The following is a 16,672-nucleotide window of genomic DNA, read 5'->3' as shown; positions in this document are numbered from 1 at the left end:
CAAACAATACTCCTAATACACCTTCACTGGTGGTTTTTAGCACTCTGTCTTTGAAGTGAAGTGTCACTGTGCTTTGGGAACACAGTAACTTTGCATTGATTATACTTTTGCTGTGGGTGATTAATGGACCAGTGGATCAGCAGAGCAGGCGTGGGGAACAGCATGGTCCCCTGTGAAGAACACTCTGGAGCCCTTGATGTGTTTGACTGTGACCTTGACAAACTTTGTAGATTTATTCCATGTTTATACTATAGCTGAGAGTTTAGAGATCATAGAAGAGAGCACTGGAGGTAGAAAGAAGGAAACTGAACTTGTAAAACAATATGTTGCTTTGCGAAAACTAAAACAACTGGCCGAGTTTGAGGGGTTTGCAGACGAGCTAAACAATTTTCCGTTGGAGGGGCAGCAAAGAGAAAAATGTCACGTGACTATCTCTCTCTGTCTCTGTCTCTCTCTCTCGCTTTCTCTCTCCTAATGCGCAAAGGTGGTGATATCACGAGAGCACTTCACTTTCCATCACATCTCTGTTTCTTTTGTTTGGTTTAAGTCACAGCCTCGCTGCCATCCTGTTGCCACACTCAAGAGGACTTTTCGTATTAAGGATCCTGTCAGCGTGTCAACATATCGAATCAACAGGGATCAAAAGTTTGCGAAGCCTGTTAAAACGCAGGCATAGTTACAGTGCGCTGAAGAGTCAGTGGTTGCCACACGCTGCAAGGCTGAGTCTAAACTTCAGTATGCGAGATCAGTAAACATCTCTGTGGATAAGTAACATAAGAAAGAAACTGGGATAATTTCACATTGTTCTAAAAAAGAAAGAAAGAAAAGAAAGAAACCGACAAACGAACGAGCAACAACAAAAAAACTATTGATTCATTTCTGCGAGTCGCGAAGCGTCACTTATAAATTGATCGTCTCTCTGCGCAAAGCAAGATTGCGCGTAAAACGAAACAGGAGGAGCGCCCAGTGCTGTCAAGGCTGGGCGTCAGTATACGGATGATCGCAACCGGCGTGCTCGGAGTTGTCATGGTGTTAGTGCTCGTGACTCTAATCCCGGTTTTAGTGAACGCCGCCGGTAATGACGCGCGCTATGAAATGCTCGGGTCCTGTAGAATGCTTTGTGATTCCTACGGAACGAAGACTCCAGCATCCGAAACAGCGGGTAACCCCCGCGAAAACCGTTTGGTTCAATCACCACCAACCTTTATACGTGGTCCAAAAGGAGAGCCCGGACGCACTGGAAGGATTGGTCCGAGAGGTTTGCCTGGTCCACCCGGACCACCTGGACCACCGGGAGCAATTGGAGAACCCGGGCCGCCCGGTTTACCCGGTCCGCCGGGTGCCAACGGTGCAACCAGTGCCATAAGCGCAGCAACATACAGTACCGTCCCCAGAATAGCCTTTTATGCGGGGCTGAAAAAGCAGCACGAAGGTTACGAGGTTCTGAAATTCGATGATGTGGTTACCAATTTAGGTAACCATTATGACCCAACGACGGGAAAATTCACCTGTTCCATACCAGGCATTTACTATTTCGTTTACCACGTGCTGATGCGAGGAGGTGATGGAACCAGCATGTGGGCTGATTTGCGTAAAAACAACCAGGTAGGGCATTGGTAAATTGAGATGGTTTCGCGAGCACGATGAGAGATGGAAAACAATAAGATATTGAAATGAAAACAACGCGAATTTTGAGATGGACAAAGAGTGTAACATTCTGTAACGCAATTGTTTAAAGTCAAGTATTGTAACAGACTCAATAGCTAATGATTTCAAAACATGTTAGCTTATTATAATCCTAAACCTAAATGTCGAGAGGTAAAAACACACATTTATTTCTGTGGAATCAGCTGATGTTTACAGCACAGACTAGGGTTCTTGATCGACGCAACACTTTAGCAAACAAATTGTTAGTTTTATTTGGATTTTTATTGTATATGGAGGCCAACAATAGCAATGACAACAATAACACGTCAGTCACGTTTTGTTATTATACAAATTCAGTTTACTTCATTGAAACATTGTATTCAGTACATTAGAATCCATAATTTAATAGTTTTGTGTGTCTCTTTTTCAGGTGAGGGCGAGCGCAATTGCGCAGGATGCCGACCAAAACTATGATTACGCTAGCAACACCGTCATTTTGCACTTGGAACCTGGCGACGAGATTTACATCAAGCTGGACGGAGGCAAAGCGCATGGTGGCAACAACAATAAATACAGTACATTTTCTGGGTTCATGATTTACGCCGATTAATGTGTAAAAAAATCCCCACCTCAGGCATCTTTACCTCCCTGATGATAAAGTTTTAAAACGTTTTTTAAAAAGCAAGGCAACTTTAGACCCAGTGATGATATTGCTGTATTCAGTGAAGAGATGAACTGGACATTGACAGAGGTCATATCAATCTTCCTCTTGGAGTGCTTGACTATCGCACAAGAAAGCTCAACTATGAACCGCATCGCAGACTTCAAGCATCGCAAAGGACGATGAAAACGAGCAGTTGAAATCGATCCGTGAAAACTATGTGCATGCAAATCCGTCGCTAATCCACAATGGAGATCGGAGTATTAGATAGTTGCAATTAGTAGGCCACACATTAATGGGTTTTCAGGCAGTCCCACAGCGACACTGTATTAAGAAACTTTGCACGTGTTTTTGTTTGTGCGTGTAAGCGCTGTTTGTGTTGTTGAATAAACCGTCGGGTGAGTGACTAAATAGCTGCTTAAAATTTTATTTTTTTCAGTAGTTGCTTAAAATACGTTTGTTTCTTGTAAAATGTACCCAGTTTTCCGAGTGACAATGTCAAAGCTTCATTCACAGAATTTTGATAAGGCTGATTTTTTTTCAGACAACGATTAAACTATACCCTGGATTTAAATTACAATGTGAACAGATAATCCGTACTGGAAATGAAATGTAGTCCAGGAGTAGGTTTCGGTTTCTTCGACAGGTAAACCAGCCAAAGCTGTCTAAGGTTCTTGTGTCAAAGCAGTTTCATGTACATCATCTAACTGATGAGCCACTACAACCCTTACTAAAACAGCTGTTAAATCAGTGATAATCAAATTGTACATTTGCAGTGAAGGATCAAAAAGCTTCTTCTCTCCAATCTCATTCAGACCGTCAGTCAATCAGAGATGTCACGCAAAAAATACTATTTATTATGGAACCTATCCAAGATGAAATGATGGAGCAGAAATTTGCAGGTGGAGTAGGTTTTTTTTCTCACTTGCACCTGTATGTCATTAAAAGATGTTTTAAAAAAATCAAGTGTGTGCATACTGTGTCCAACTGTGCATGTCCCTCAAAAATAACGAAATAGTTACTGACATTGCTTCAAAAACTGTCTTCATAACTGAATGATCACTACGTCAATACTAAGTCAATTAATATTCACTACAAAGATGCTAGCACCATAATGGTAAGGCATGAGTTTTTAAGATACTATGTCTGGGCCAAAGCCTCAGTCCCAAATCATGCTCTGTCCCATTTTCCTTGATCGCCCTTATTGGGTTTAAATAATAGACAACTTCATAACTCCACTCTATTGAGATCTGCTGAAAGGGCCTGGTGAAAACGGGATAAGAACCTGGCTTGGCCAAGGGAGACCCTCGTGGAGATCCACCTTCCTAGACTTGGTGTGTTAGATTGGGGTCGCTTCTCAATTCTTCAGGAGGATAGATCTCCTCTGCTCTACAGCATAATGGTGTTGGAGATGGTTGGAAACATTATGTGACAGTAGCCAGCCAACCAAAGGGGTGACTCCATGACCTCCACTAAAAACCCATCTACTCTGAGTGTTCTCCCAAAACTATGATTTCTAAAACACAAACCAGACTTTTACGGTAGACAAGGATGAAGACTTTCCAAAAGAATTAAAAAAAAAGATGTGATTCAAAGCAAATGTTTATTGATCTAAGCTGAACATATGGTCCTTAAAAGTATCTGGACATCTCAAGGTCACAGGTCAACTCTAATAGAGCTTCAGAAATTCTCCCGAAAGTCCTCAACAACCTTCATCAGCTCAAGCCATGCACATGTGTTTATTTAACTTTTCGTGAGGTTCATCCAGACAGAGATGCTCTGACAGTGTCATCTATTCTACGGCGAAGTCACTCTGAGACGCCACCTGTTCCAGAGGAGGATGCTGTGCCCTTCTTGCCCACTGACCTGCTGCCCAACACGCTTCTCCTTAACTGACAGACGCACGTCACTGCATTAGTAAAACTATGTCGTACGGAACATGTTAGGTATCCAATCTTACACAAGACACCTCAGAAAACTGACTTCACTTGCCCCTGGCTATTTGTCAGAAAGTTAAATGCAAAAGTCTGAAAGACATTCATATTCATCGGTTAAGATTGTTTGTGGCGACATTACGTGTAAATAAGAAAAATACAAAAACCTCAATTAATTATACAAACACATATTTTTAAAATGGGAACATTCATTTCAAAGTACAGCTTAAATGTGTAATTATTGCTCTCCGAATAGAAATATGCAGTCAGTGATGTCTTTTGTGATAAAGAGGAATTGGATCATTGTATGACAGTGTAGCTCTGAACTTGTCTTTGTACCCTCAGGCAATGTAATATTGGCTGTATGCTCTTCACTTTATGAAATGCAAATCAGAGAGGCTTTTGAGTATAAATGGCCCAGTGGCAATAATAAGCAATAAAACAGAATGAATACATTTTAGCATCACAATCTCTAATCAACCAAACCCCTCATTCAGTTGTTCATTAGTTATGTAAAAACTGTATTTTAACAACAAACACAGAGGCAAAGCTGCAGTGTTTACCTAGCCTTGTTTGGAGTCAATTTTGATGACAAGGGAAGAGAGCAAATGACATTTATTTACTCTCTGAACAACATGAGATTTCTTTTAGGTGAAATCTAGTCAGCATTACACTGATATGCTACAAAGACTTCCTCAAAACTTATTCGCTGTTCAGTATAACTGAGAGCACCTTTGACTTCAGTCAGCGCCAATTTTCTAAATAACAAGAGATGACTGTAAAAATACATGTATCAAAAATCACTAATTATTTTGGATCATTAAGCGGTATACAATGGAAGGGCCTATTTCTTGATTAAAAGAAGTGTCAGTGTAGTTTCATGTCTTATTTAAAGGTTAGCCAATGCTTAGGGTTTTCAATCAGTATTTTGTCCACTTGGTTTTGACTGATGCCTCGAGACAGCATTTTGGGCACAATGTTCTTAAGGATGTGGGAGTAACCGTGTCCACCGTATTTGGTCAGACGGTTCTTGGTGTGGATGTCATGTGCAATGACGATCCGATCTTCGTAACCCTCCTTCACCAGGAAAGCCAATCTAAAGGTAAACAAACACAATTACAAAAACACACTGTTACAGCTGATCAGGTGATAAACCGCTCTTACTAAGTCATAACTTTCTTACCAATCAGGGCTGTGGAGTCGGAGTGGGAGTTGTGGAGTCGGAGTCGGAAGCAAAATTGCGTTACTGGAGTTGGAGTCGGTGGTACCATAAATTGAGGAGTCGGAGTCAAAGGTTTTGTGTAGTGGCTCCACAGTCAACGCTTTATAATAAAGCAGTGCTGTGGAGTCGGAGTCGGAGTCGGGGTCGGAAACAAATTTGGGTTAGTGGAGTCGGAGTTGGTGGTATCATAAATTGAGGAGTCAGGGTCGGAGTCGGAGTCGAAGGTTTCATGTAGTGACTCCACAGCCCTGTTACCAATTACATAACGTCTTAAAGTAATTTTAATTTATCCGTTTATTAGAATAAACGAAAACCTTTGTTATTATTATTTAGCCATTTTACAGATACTGTAATATTACTCAAATCCTAGTACACAAAAGACAAAACCTTTGTCTGTTCTGAGCCATAGGACTGAGCCTAATCAATGACCAACTATAATACTGTGATTGTTCATTATGTCTGTAACTGTCAGGACCCTCCTCCCACTGTTCACCAATATCTCCTGTTTTATGTTCTTTTCACCGCAAACAGTGCATCGCACACATATCAGGACTGGAGACACTCACGTCTGCACTCTCTGGCTGTCGCTGGGCATGTCAACTTCCATGTTGTAAGGGTAGTTCAGCATCTCCGTGCCAAAGAGGTCATACTCCAGGTAGCTTCCCATCTTAGCAAATTCCAGCAGCTCTCCGTGGTCAAATATCGTTCTGTTGGCGAAGAGATGTGCTGTTGTTCAGGTTTACGGAACTCAGGGGTGTATGTTAACAAACTTTGCATATGAGATCATTTGACCAATCATTTTTGAGCCTGTCAGCCACTCGTTGACCATATCTGTAGCTGATGACTACTGGTCCTTGACACTTCAAACATACTGCAAGGCAAACCATGTTAAACTGGGGAGCGTAACTAAGAGAAGCCAGAGAATTGTGTCTTAAGACTGGACTGAAAAAGCCATGAGTTCCATTTGCCTAGCTTTCACTTCCCTCATTCTGTTGGAGAAGTCACTTTAACACATTACTTATATAGAGATAATGGATATGAAACACTTTCAAATGTGAAACTGAAAATTCTGGAACAGACATGTGCTAACAGCCCTAATTCAAATCTTCCATAAATTACAGGACCACTGATGAGCCAAACAAAATGTGTTTTCACCAAACTACAACAAAGCACATGCTGCAATATGGGCCCCTAAGACATGACTGTATTAGGGTTCCTACAGCTTAAGGCAAGTTAGATTTAAGACTTTTTAAGACTTTTTTAATGCCACTTGAAATGAAATTTAAGACCAACTTTACAACAACTAAAATATACATAAGGTGTATTCTTCATACTCAAGCTTAAAATAGTATGTTTTGTGTGGCGTAACTAATTTGCATAGCCTCCTAATAGGTCCGACAAAAACTTGTACAACAAAATCTTTTTTTTTCCCGTGTGCGGTCGGATTCTCATTCCCGTCTTAATGGCTTGATACCATCCAGTAAAGATAACCTCCCTCTCAATGATAAAAGCAGCGGAAATGGACCAATTTATGACCGCCCTTCCGAGGAAAAATGGAAAGTCTTCGAAAATGAGCTGTCGTCAATTAGTCAATCTTTTATACGACTTTATCACTCTGAGAAATACTGCGACGCTGTTGAAATGTTATAGTGGCTATTCAAAATATACCACATTCATATTATTCAAGGTCTGGGCACATCACTGAGCAGCCAACAGGCATTCTGTGCATTCTTACACCTCTGTGTGTAGATGATAAGCCCGCTAGTTTACAATGGAGTGCATTTGACATCAGGTCAATAATATCAGTTTATACAAGCTGTATAGTTAATCTACGAAAAAAACTTGAAACACAAATCATGACTTTGATTTCTCATGTTATGCGAATAACAATTTGATCACAATGGTAATAACTGAATAATTTAAAACATGATGTGTATCTTGTCCTCTAATGGAAATGGATATTCATTTCATTTGTATGCAAATGGACAACATGGATGCACCAATGCGTCCCTTTAATATAAAGTTTGTTAATGGTTGTTGCCTGATACCAGTTTCAGCCGTGCCGTGAAATCTTGGTTGAACAGTCAATTTTCAATGAATTTGCATGTCCCCATGTCATGTCGTCGCTAGCTATCGCAGACACTGCATCTGCTTTGAGCATCCAGGCCACAAACAAAATATGAGTGGTGTTTGTTCTGCTATCCTGATCTGCGTGCCGTTAATGTGAGATGCATTCGGTAAATTATTTAAAAAAAAAATGTTATCAATTATTTTGAGTTTTTAAATTGCAATGTGAGAATAAACAATCCTACTTCCCATGTCTTAGAATTTTTAAGACCTTTGAAAGATTGATTTAAGACATTTTAATACTAATTAAGTCCTTATTTTTAAATCAATGAATTCAATGCCTTTTAAGACTTTTTAAAGATCTGCAGGAACCATGTATGTAGCAATCATTATTTATTCGATACAGGCTTCAGTGATTTGGTAAACTCCCTTGTTGGTTATAGCTCAAATGTGAATTGGCCCTTACCTGTCCAGGTGAGACATGACTGTTTTGGAGATGTCACCTCCAGCCTCCTGGAGGATGCGAACCACCTCGGCCGGCGCGGCAGGATTGCGTCCAGGGTGGATGATGACTGGACAACCCAGCTGAGTCTGTGCATGAGCAGTGGCACGTAAGACCTTCCTCTCACTCTCTGTGATTGGCCAGCTGGTACCGATCTCTCCAATCACACCACAGCGAATATCAGTCCCATCTGCCCCATGAAGCACCTCGCTCACTATGATGTCAGTCAGCTTAAGTGAGAGGAAATGTCAGTCAAGTCAAAACAGATAACAATTTAAGGGAAAACACTTCTGTTGAACAAATACTACAAAAACAAACTAGAGGGTAATAATGGATATAAGGCAGTTGTGCTGGTAATTAATAACAATGGTGCTGAGTATTATTTTGACTAAGAGAAGTTTCATTCTGTCAACACAGGATAAAGTTTAGTATTCCTAGGTGAGGTTTTACTCTCACACCTTTTCTACTGTGGACTTCCTTGTCTCCTCAGAATGCGTTACATCGACGTAGTAGCCAGCTCCTGCGATAATGTGCACATCCGTATCCTTAGCCAGCTGGCGTAAAACGGGCAGGTTGCGTGCGATGCCCGTTGTAGTATTCTCCACTATGGTACCACCACCAGCTCGACGATAACAAAGCAGCTCCTCCCGCACGGCGTCAGTCTCCTGCCACAGAAGGAGGTTCTCGTGGCAGCTATACGGGTTTTGTCGCAGCCAATGCAAATTCTTCATCTCAATAGGAGCTTCAGCAATCATCTTGTCGCCCGGCGCCGGTGGAAAGTAGCAACACTCGAAGGTCATAGTTAGATGCTCGTGGGTCATTGTACGGCCAAGCTGACTGGGTTCCACCAGCCCGAGCACTGTCTGGACCTTGCCACTCAACGCGGTCATTATTATCTGAAAAGGAACAGTGATTTACTATAACTGCACGATAACAGACTGTCGGCTTGAAGGAATCATCAAAATATGACCACCTAGGAATAAAATTCATTCATTCATTTTCTAAGCCACTTAATCCTAATTAGGGGGGTGCTAGAGTCTATTCCAGTGCTCACTGGCCGAAAGGCGGGGAAACACCCAGAACACGTCGCGAGTCCATCGCAAGTAGTAAAATATCGATAATAGACTGAACTAAATGACTAAAGAAGACTTGTAGTCTGATAAGAAGGAAAACAGGCACTTAGTGTGAGTGCTTAAAGATCCGTTTTTCAACTGAAGGAATGACAGACAGCTTTACTGATGGGTTAAATCTTAAACGACATCCAGAGTTTGAACTTTGAACAGAGCGAGTGCACTCTAAAAAGTACCACTCGTCCGTCCTCGGTGGCATGTCGGTCACCCTGCACAGTGTAGCAAACGCGTTCGTACTCCTGGCGAGCTTTACACTATTTTCTTGGTGATTCGATTATTCATAATCGGGCATCAGCCTGCAAGTGTTGCAGCGGTGTGCAAAACTATCATTCATGTCACATCGCAATTCCAACGCAGTAAAAGACTGGGGTAGTCCGGAACATACTGGTTTCTTTACGTTGATTTACCGTTTTATATTAAGTAGCGCGTTTCTGCCCACCGTTAGTATCGCTACATTGTAAACATTAAGATTCCTTCATAGTGAGTTCAATATGCACTGTAATGAATCAGTCAAATCGGACAACACAAAATGTAATATTGAATGAAAAATATAACGAGACCTGTCATAAAGTCCTTCTGCTTCTGAACTTGCAGATTCAATTACAAGTCTAACAATGAAGGCAACAAGTTCACGCGAACTGGAATTTCTAGTATCGCGAGAATTAGTGTTGCTAGAACTACAAGTGTTTCCTTATCATCCGCTTATGGGCCACTCCTGGGGGGTGTTCCAGAAAGCGGTTTAGTGAAAACTCACAGTAAGTCAACACAGGGTAAGAAGTAAACCTCTCAGTAGAAGAGGCCCATGGCTTCATTCTCCTGGCAAAACAAAGTCATAGGATTCTTCTATTAAGAGGTTTACCAGCCTCCTTGCTCTGAGTTAACTAACTCTGAGTTTCACCAAGCCCGCTCTCTGGAATACCCCCCTGGAATTAAGAGGTAATTATTTGCGATCAAGATTTATAGTCACTGTTAAAGGCTTGCCACTGTTGTTCAACGTTATTATTAAAAAGTAGTATAAAAATTGTTTTAAAAAGTGGGACATTTTGCTGAAGAAAAGCACCACCACTACCACCACCACCATCATCATTATCATCATCATCGACGATGACAACAACAACAACAACGTCTCTCATATACAAATAGGATTTTAAAAATACTAAAGTAAAAACTGAACAAAGTTTTCCCAAAACAGAGAAACTTTTCCAACAAAATTCTTGTAATTATTATAAGAATGCTAGGTCAAAGTGACATTGTTAGTAGGGGCTTACAGCTCACATTTTGATGTTGATAATCAGAGTTGTGTGTAAAACGACAACACCTGAATAATCTGTTGCTTTCAGTGGAAGTTCCCTGTAGAGACACGGGGTATAAAGGTCTTTCCTGCGAGCGGTTGATTTTATCGATGGTGACAGATCCTACCGAGTCGTCTAGCCCGGGCACCGATTCCCTCAATGCGTAAAAAATTAGCTGGAGACAGAGCGAGAACAAGACCATTAACTGACTGAAACCCACACCGAGTTCAAATCCTTCTCGTGTCAGATCTAATTTTCTCTTCGTTTTACAAGATTTATTATAAACCTGTACACTCTATTAGACAACGAACTGATAGAAAGATCCGATAGATGTATCTTTTGTACTCTGGCCTCTGCCTAACGGCCCTTTAAACGGTCTCAGAGAATCACCCTTTAAGCTGCGCAGAGTCCCCTCCATATATTAATCACCTCTTCATGCATGTCAGATGCACAGGATTTGATCCTCTTTGACAGCTTTTTGGGTTTCTACTTATCTATTTAGGATATGTATTTAGGAATTCAATATCAAGACACCCGTTTTTAGGTCATGGAACATGAGTGTTTTTTATTTAAAATGCAAAACTGCAAAAATGTTTACAGAAATACCAGTAATCAATTGAAAAGAACATCTGAAGTTATTGCAAATTCTCAAGCGAGTGCTGCAGCGAACTCGTGTGATTACGCTTAACTCTCCTATTTGAGATCTTACATGTGTTCATAGCTCCATAAATAAGAGCAAAAATAGAATGATATCTCACATTTGGCTGGCTGAAACACATACATTGTCCTCCATAGGGGTAGGAGGGCACACTTGTGATTCGTACTCATCAATCCTACATGTGGGTGTGTGGGGGGGGGGGGGGGGGGGGGCATTGTGCGTCATACAATAAATGTCCCTTTCATGCACTCAAAGGAACACTGATTTTCAAATTCTGCAGCATTTGCCTTGATTTATACCACCGCTACTCAAAACACTTGTCTTGTTGTTCCTGGTGATAAAAATGCTGCCTTTCCCTGGTACCATCCTCATAATGAATTTCATAATCAGCTGACAAGATACTGCAGAGAAACAAAATCTTGTTCACTATCTTTCTGAGAGCATCTGAAGACATTCACCTGATTATGTCTGAAAAAGTTGTATGCCTCTAAATACAATGAGTTTATATTTTTTGTGTTTGAGGTTAATTGTATGGTCCTTTATCAGAGATATTCAGAATACTTTTCAGAAAAATGGAGAATCATTTTATGATGCAGAACATGTGACAACAACAACCATCTTTGTTGATTACTTTTTGTCAAAAACTGTTTTGGGTTGTAAATCCATACAAGCAGAAACACAAAGAATACAGTCTTAAATGGATGTTTAAGGAGCACATGGATTTCATCAGCTGGTCCAGGGTCTCGAACATTTGCCATGAGCATGGTGTAAAAGCATATCACAGCTGATTGAAGAACAATTTGGAACTCTTCTCAACTTGTGATGTGGTTTACAGAGCACAGGCTGTTCCAACTCTGGCCACGCTTTAGTGAAGAGCCCTCGGGGCGTGACTGGAATCATAGATGGGGGCAGATAAACAGAGGAAGGCAGCTGGACTCAGATGAATGGGGGTCACATTCCGGTACGCTGTCAATCACACGTCCCCTGAGCCGGTATCATCTGGATACACAGAAGAGCATACTGGCAGCTACCGCAGCAAAAACTCCCAGCCTCGCTGTTATCCTGTCTATAACAGTGACTGAGACCTCTCACAGTTTGAGCACTGGGAACAAATGGGAGTTTGTCTTGTTTTTGGGGGCTTGGAGAGGTTTTAGGGAGTAACCCTCGGTAACCCATTTTCATGATTAAGTCTCTGACTCCTGATTTTGACTGACTGTGTCTGGCTGATTTTCCAAAGCTGCTGTAAACTGTAAGCCTCTCCTTCTTCACGGAGTTTACAGCTTCATCCTGCCCCTAACTCAGCTGTAGAGAGGACAGGACAGACCCGTCTCCATCAGAGGGGGCTCCTCTTTATGTGTGTTCAGGTAGGGCAGCAGTGTGTGGAACACTTAACACAGGTTCAATGCGTCATGACACCACACTGCTACACTTGGTTACAGCTCACTACAGTGATGGCTGCTGCTGATGACGGTCTATTGTCTGTGAGTGTTCAAACCACTAAACAGCATATTAAACAGCTATGTCTGTGAGCATATACAAACATCGTTTTGCTACTCTCGATTCAGAGGGTTGAATTGTGTGTTGTTGCTCTTTTTTTTTTTTAACTGGTTGCTGTTTCACATCAAGAATTACCACTTCAGAAAGAAAAAAAAGTTGAGGCACACTGCTAAAATCTCTAGTCACGAGACAAAATCTGCAAATGTCAAGACATTTTTCAAATTCTGTCACTGTGGTAACAAATCTCCACAGAGATAAGTCTCGGCTTTCATCTGTCCCACCTGCGTTAATCTGTAGTCTATCAGAAATGTCTCAGTTAAACAGGAGGAACATTTGAGAAGTAGGTATAGTTTATCTCAAAGCGTCTGTTGGTGCCTATGGCTGTTGATCAGTTAAATGTGTGGCTATCAAGGCACAGGATCTACAGGCGTAAATTCGTTACAGATAATCTCCTCGTCCTGATTGGTCGAGCCCTGAACCACATGAATGTGGATGTCCTAATCAAACCATCTACAGAGAGTGACTTGGAACGTTTACCAGGACACGTGGTTGTCTCGGCACGTTTTTTTTTTTCCCCCCGTGAGAGGAGCAGCATTCGCTGTATGCACGACATTTCTGCCAATTGGTGAGATCATGGCTGTGTTTCTGAGATCGCAGCTGTTCTACTCATGAAATGTAACATTCCACTACTCTCAGCATTTTAGAGGAAGACAGAGACAGACAGTCAGACAGAGAGGGTGAGAGAGAGAAGGAGAGGAATTGGGAGAGGGTGGGAGAGAAAGAAAAGTCACACTCCTCTTACTACCTACTGAGTGCAGAACATGGGGAGAGAGAGCGAGAAAGAGAGAAAGAGAGAGAGAGAGAGAGAGACATGACAGATGTGACATTGAGAACAATGGGGTGATAAGAAAGTCATATATCAACCCATGCACACACACACACACACACACACACACACACACACACACACACGCAGACACACACTTGTCTCTCAAATGAATATGACCTGCTGTTGCATAGTGGGATTGTTCCTGCTGTACAGAGGAGCCTGTAGGTGTGACCCAGCAGGACTTTTTGCTCCAGGGGTCTCATTACTGCTGGAACCGTCATTACTCACACTCAGAGCATCAGGAGCTCAGACAGGAGGAGGCCCAGCTTTACAGCATGTGTCTGAGGTATAGAACTGACTACAATCACCCTAGTCACCACAGAGATCACTCACCAAGGCCACAAAGTAATTTATGGAAAATTACAAGCTCCCAGGGTTGTCCAGAGCCCATGGGTGAGGGGAAAGACAGAAGCATTTCTCTGCTTGTGTTTAAGCCTCGTAGGTATCAGACCCTTACTGTGTCAATGACAAATGTTTGCAGCTTAAGTTGTTACACAGTCAGCTGTTAGGCTGATTAATATGTACTTTGCCGTTCAGTTTCCTTTTAGCAAGAATAAAACAAGAGAGACAAACTTATGAGGTATCTCGTGTGGAGAGCGTTTTGATGTCGGGCGGTCTCTATAATTATGAAAAGATTTATAAAGAGCTGTAGTTACCCAAAACAGTGGTATTAATGTTGTAATTAATCTTGATTGATCTCCCTCTGCCTTCCCTACCTTCTGAAGTAAACAAGCACCAAACAAAGTTGGGTACTTCGTTGGAAACCCTGAGGGAATTGCTCCCTCTTCTGGTAAGAATGGTGTAAGTGCACTTCATTAGGTGGATTTGACTTGTTTCTTTGAAAGTAGAAAACAAAGAACTTCAGAGAAACGCCAGACATTTAGACTAAAAATATTGATCTGTTTAAGTGTTTGACTACAGCAACAAGAATATTTCCCCTGTTGTATCCACCCCACCCTTAATAAGGTTTTTGTTCTGTCTCTGTGATGTGAATGACGTGGCTTGTTTAAGTGTAAGGAGCCTTTAGGGACTCTGACACTAACCCTGGTGGTCACGGTCCCTGGTGTCAAAACCTTACAGAACCCATTACATTCCGCTGAGTCTTGTGTTTGGTCTTGTCTTGATGGTTTATACTTGTACTCTGGGTTCTGAAACATGACATGTCTGTGACTGTGGGTTAATTGAGGTAGGACTACCCTGACTCCAGAGAGGCTTAGGCTGAGATTGCTCCTGGTACTTTCATTACATACCGTCATTAGGACATTGCAGTACAACCCTCTATCCTGGTACTTTACTTTTGTGGAATAAATTGATTCATGGTGCACTGTTATTTTCATTATGAGGTTGTTTTTACTCAGAACTGTATTCAGAATCCCTTTTCCGAAATGTGCTTCTGTGTTATTTATTCAGAGATTACTGAACACTGGTCAGAATCACACAATAAGTACATGAAACCTGTTAGAATTGTCAAATGGGTACACACTTTATACTACCTACCGCTAGTGTGTCAAGCCATTGCACGATGTGTTATGTGGCACACATAAGAAAAGGCTGCAGAGAAACACACAAGTATCTTTTGGGTTCAATATATCTTGGGCTAAAATTTCTCTTATGTATAGGCTTTTTACAGTTATTGGGGCACAATATAACATCATAAATTAAAACTGACAAAATCAGCCTAAAGTTCACTGAATCTAAATGGGAACAGATATATTAGTGCATCACCTGCTGGCATGGATTCTAGATTTACATAAACTGAGACTGTTTACACATTTTAAAGATTACTGTGGATTAGACTTTCGCTATAAGACTAATTACTAAGGTACATAAAGTCACTGTCACTGCTATGAAAAATCTTCCCCAGTCACACCTGGACGATCTAATTAGTGGTCTATCAAACATTCATGCAAGTAACTGGGTGTTTGCTTTGACATATTTTAAAAATTCAAGGTGAGGAGCTTTTCTCAGGGCCTATCATTAATTTGGCTGCATGTTGGATTAAGACTGTGCAATTTTACTCTGGATGTCAACAGGAACTTCAACTATCTCTCCTTTCTCTACAACATTTCCATTAAAAAGTCAGATCACCAATAAGTAAAGGAGTATTTTCCAATAGGGAAAAGAATATGTCAGTCATAAGATATATTTTTTATTACAGCTTACATTTATTCAATGGTAATGTCCAGTGTAACATCTTTGTTGAAATCTATTTTAAAAAGAAGCCAAAAAAGGTCTGATTCAGCGGTGTAGTTGTATTCTGTAATGTCTTTCATTTTAATAAGAATGACACTTCCATTAGTTCTGTGTTTATATCTGTCGATAGCTCATCACCAATGCACTGCATAATCTGTCCTCTACATCCATATTTAAAACACTACATGAGATATATATCTATATTTAAATATATATATCTATATACAGCAGATTGATTGATACAGAGAAAACACTCATTGATTTTCAAAGGCAGAATGGAGCAAAAAAGATTCTCTCATTCATACAGTAATGGACACATGGTAAATCCAGTTCACACACATTCCTCCTGGTGTGTGTTCTGGGGATTTCTGGAAGATGATCATTAGGGTGACGTGGTGTCAACAAGTTTCATGCTCCGTTTATTCCCCCTGTTTAAAGAACAAGACAGCACAGTTGTTACTCAGTGTTTGTGGTATGATGTGAAAGATTTCCTGCGAGGTTTGGATGTTTTTCTGATGTGTAATATTCTTAACACTGGACCACTGCAGAGCATACTGGAAAATGCATCTAAAATGTATTTTTTACAGTTCTTTAAGAGAAAACTTGGCGTGCTTCCTTTAAAGCAGTGGGAACTTTTGTGATACGGTTGAAATCACCTTTTGTATTTTGAAGCACTTTCTACCAACAATATGGGATTAAAAAATACTGAAGAGCCCACAGTTCAATTCAGCCAGAAATAAGACCATTTAAAACCACACAAATGGCAATACAAAATATGCTGAAAAGTAAAAAAAAAAAAAGACAAAAACTTAATTAAAACAATGCAAATGACAGCGGCAGATCACCAGAGAATTGGAAAAAACTGAACGGTATGTGAAGCTCAATGACAGATAAAAGCTCTATTTTCACTTAATGAGTTCTCTTTACTATTAAACACAGATCTCTCTTGAGATGCCCAGGGCATAGTATGTTACTCTCCC

At 40.9% G+C, this 16,672-nt stretch overlaps 2 protein-coding genes across 2 annotated transcripts; one reads left to right on the top strand and one right to left on the bottom strand.

The window, feature by feature from the left end:
- The first annotated feature begins 996 nt into the window (after positions 1 to 996).
- c1ql3b (complement component 1, q subcomponent-like 3b) lies at positions 997 to 2,257 on the top strand. Its single transcript, XM_030775490.1, has 2 exons — positions 997 to 1,605; positions 2,078 to 2,257. Exons 1-2 carry the CDS (start codon positions 997 to 999, stop codon positions 2,255 to 2,257), a joined length of 789 nt encoding a protein of 262 aa, XP_030631350.1.
- A 1,641-nt stretch (positions 2,258 to 3,898) lies between these two features.
- pter (phosphotriesterase related) lies at positions 3,899 to 9,791 on the bottom strand. The gene is made up of 5 exons (XM_030775815.1): positions 9,724 to 9,791; positions 8,492 to 8,929; positions 7,998 to 8,263; positions 6,031 to 6,171; positions 3,899 to 5,338 (listed from the first exon to the last, which is right to left on the bottom strand). The coding sequence occupies exons 2-5, from the start codon at positions 8,921 to 8,923 to the stop codon at positions 5,128 to 5,130; spliced, it is 1,050 nt and encodes a 349-aa protein (XP_030631675.1). The 5' UTR covers positions 8,924 to 8,929; positions 9,724 to 9,791; the 3' UTR covers positions 3,899 to 5,127.
- Positions 9,792 to 16,672: the final 6,881 nt, after the last annotated feature.

This window comes from Chanos chanos, chromosome 5 (assembly GCF_902362185.1).
Source record: "Chanos chanos chromosome 5, fChaCha1.1, whole genome shotgun sequence".
Lineage (NCBI taxonomy): Eukaryota > Metazoa > Chordata > Actinopteri > Gonorynchiformes > Chanidae > Chanos > Chanos chanos.
Note: the sequence above shows the minus strand (reverse complement) of the source record. Positions and strands in the feature narration are given on the sequence as shown.

What these genes read in the sequence shown, in the direction of transcription:
- pter (XM_030775815.1), bottom strand. Translation starts at nt 8,923, where the DNA reads ATGACCGCGTTGAGTGGCAAGGTCCAGACAGTGCTCGGGCTGGTGGAA. An exon ending in GTCATGTCTCACCTGGACAG is followed by an intron (nt 6,172 to 7,997) that starts GTAAGGGCCAAT and finishes CTTCGCCAACAG; the next exon opens with AACGATATTTGACCACGGAG. An exon ending in GACAGCCAGAGAGTGCAGAC is followed by an intron (nt 5,339 to 6,030) that starts GTGAGTGTCTCC and finishes GTTTACCTTTAG; the next exon opens with ATTGGCTTTCCTGGTGAAGG.
- c1ql3b (XM_030775490.1), top strand. Translation starts at nt 997, where the DNA reads ATGATCGCAACCGGCGTGCTCGGAGTTGTCATGGTGTTAGTGCTCGTG. An exon ending in ATTTGCGTAAAAACAACCAG is followed by an intron (nt 1,606 to 2,077) that starts GTAGGGCATTGG and finishes TCTCTTTTTCAG; the next exon opens with GTGAGGGCGAGCGCAATTGC.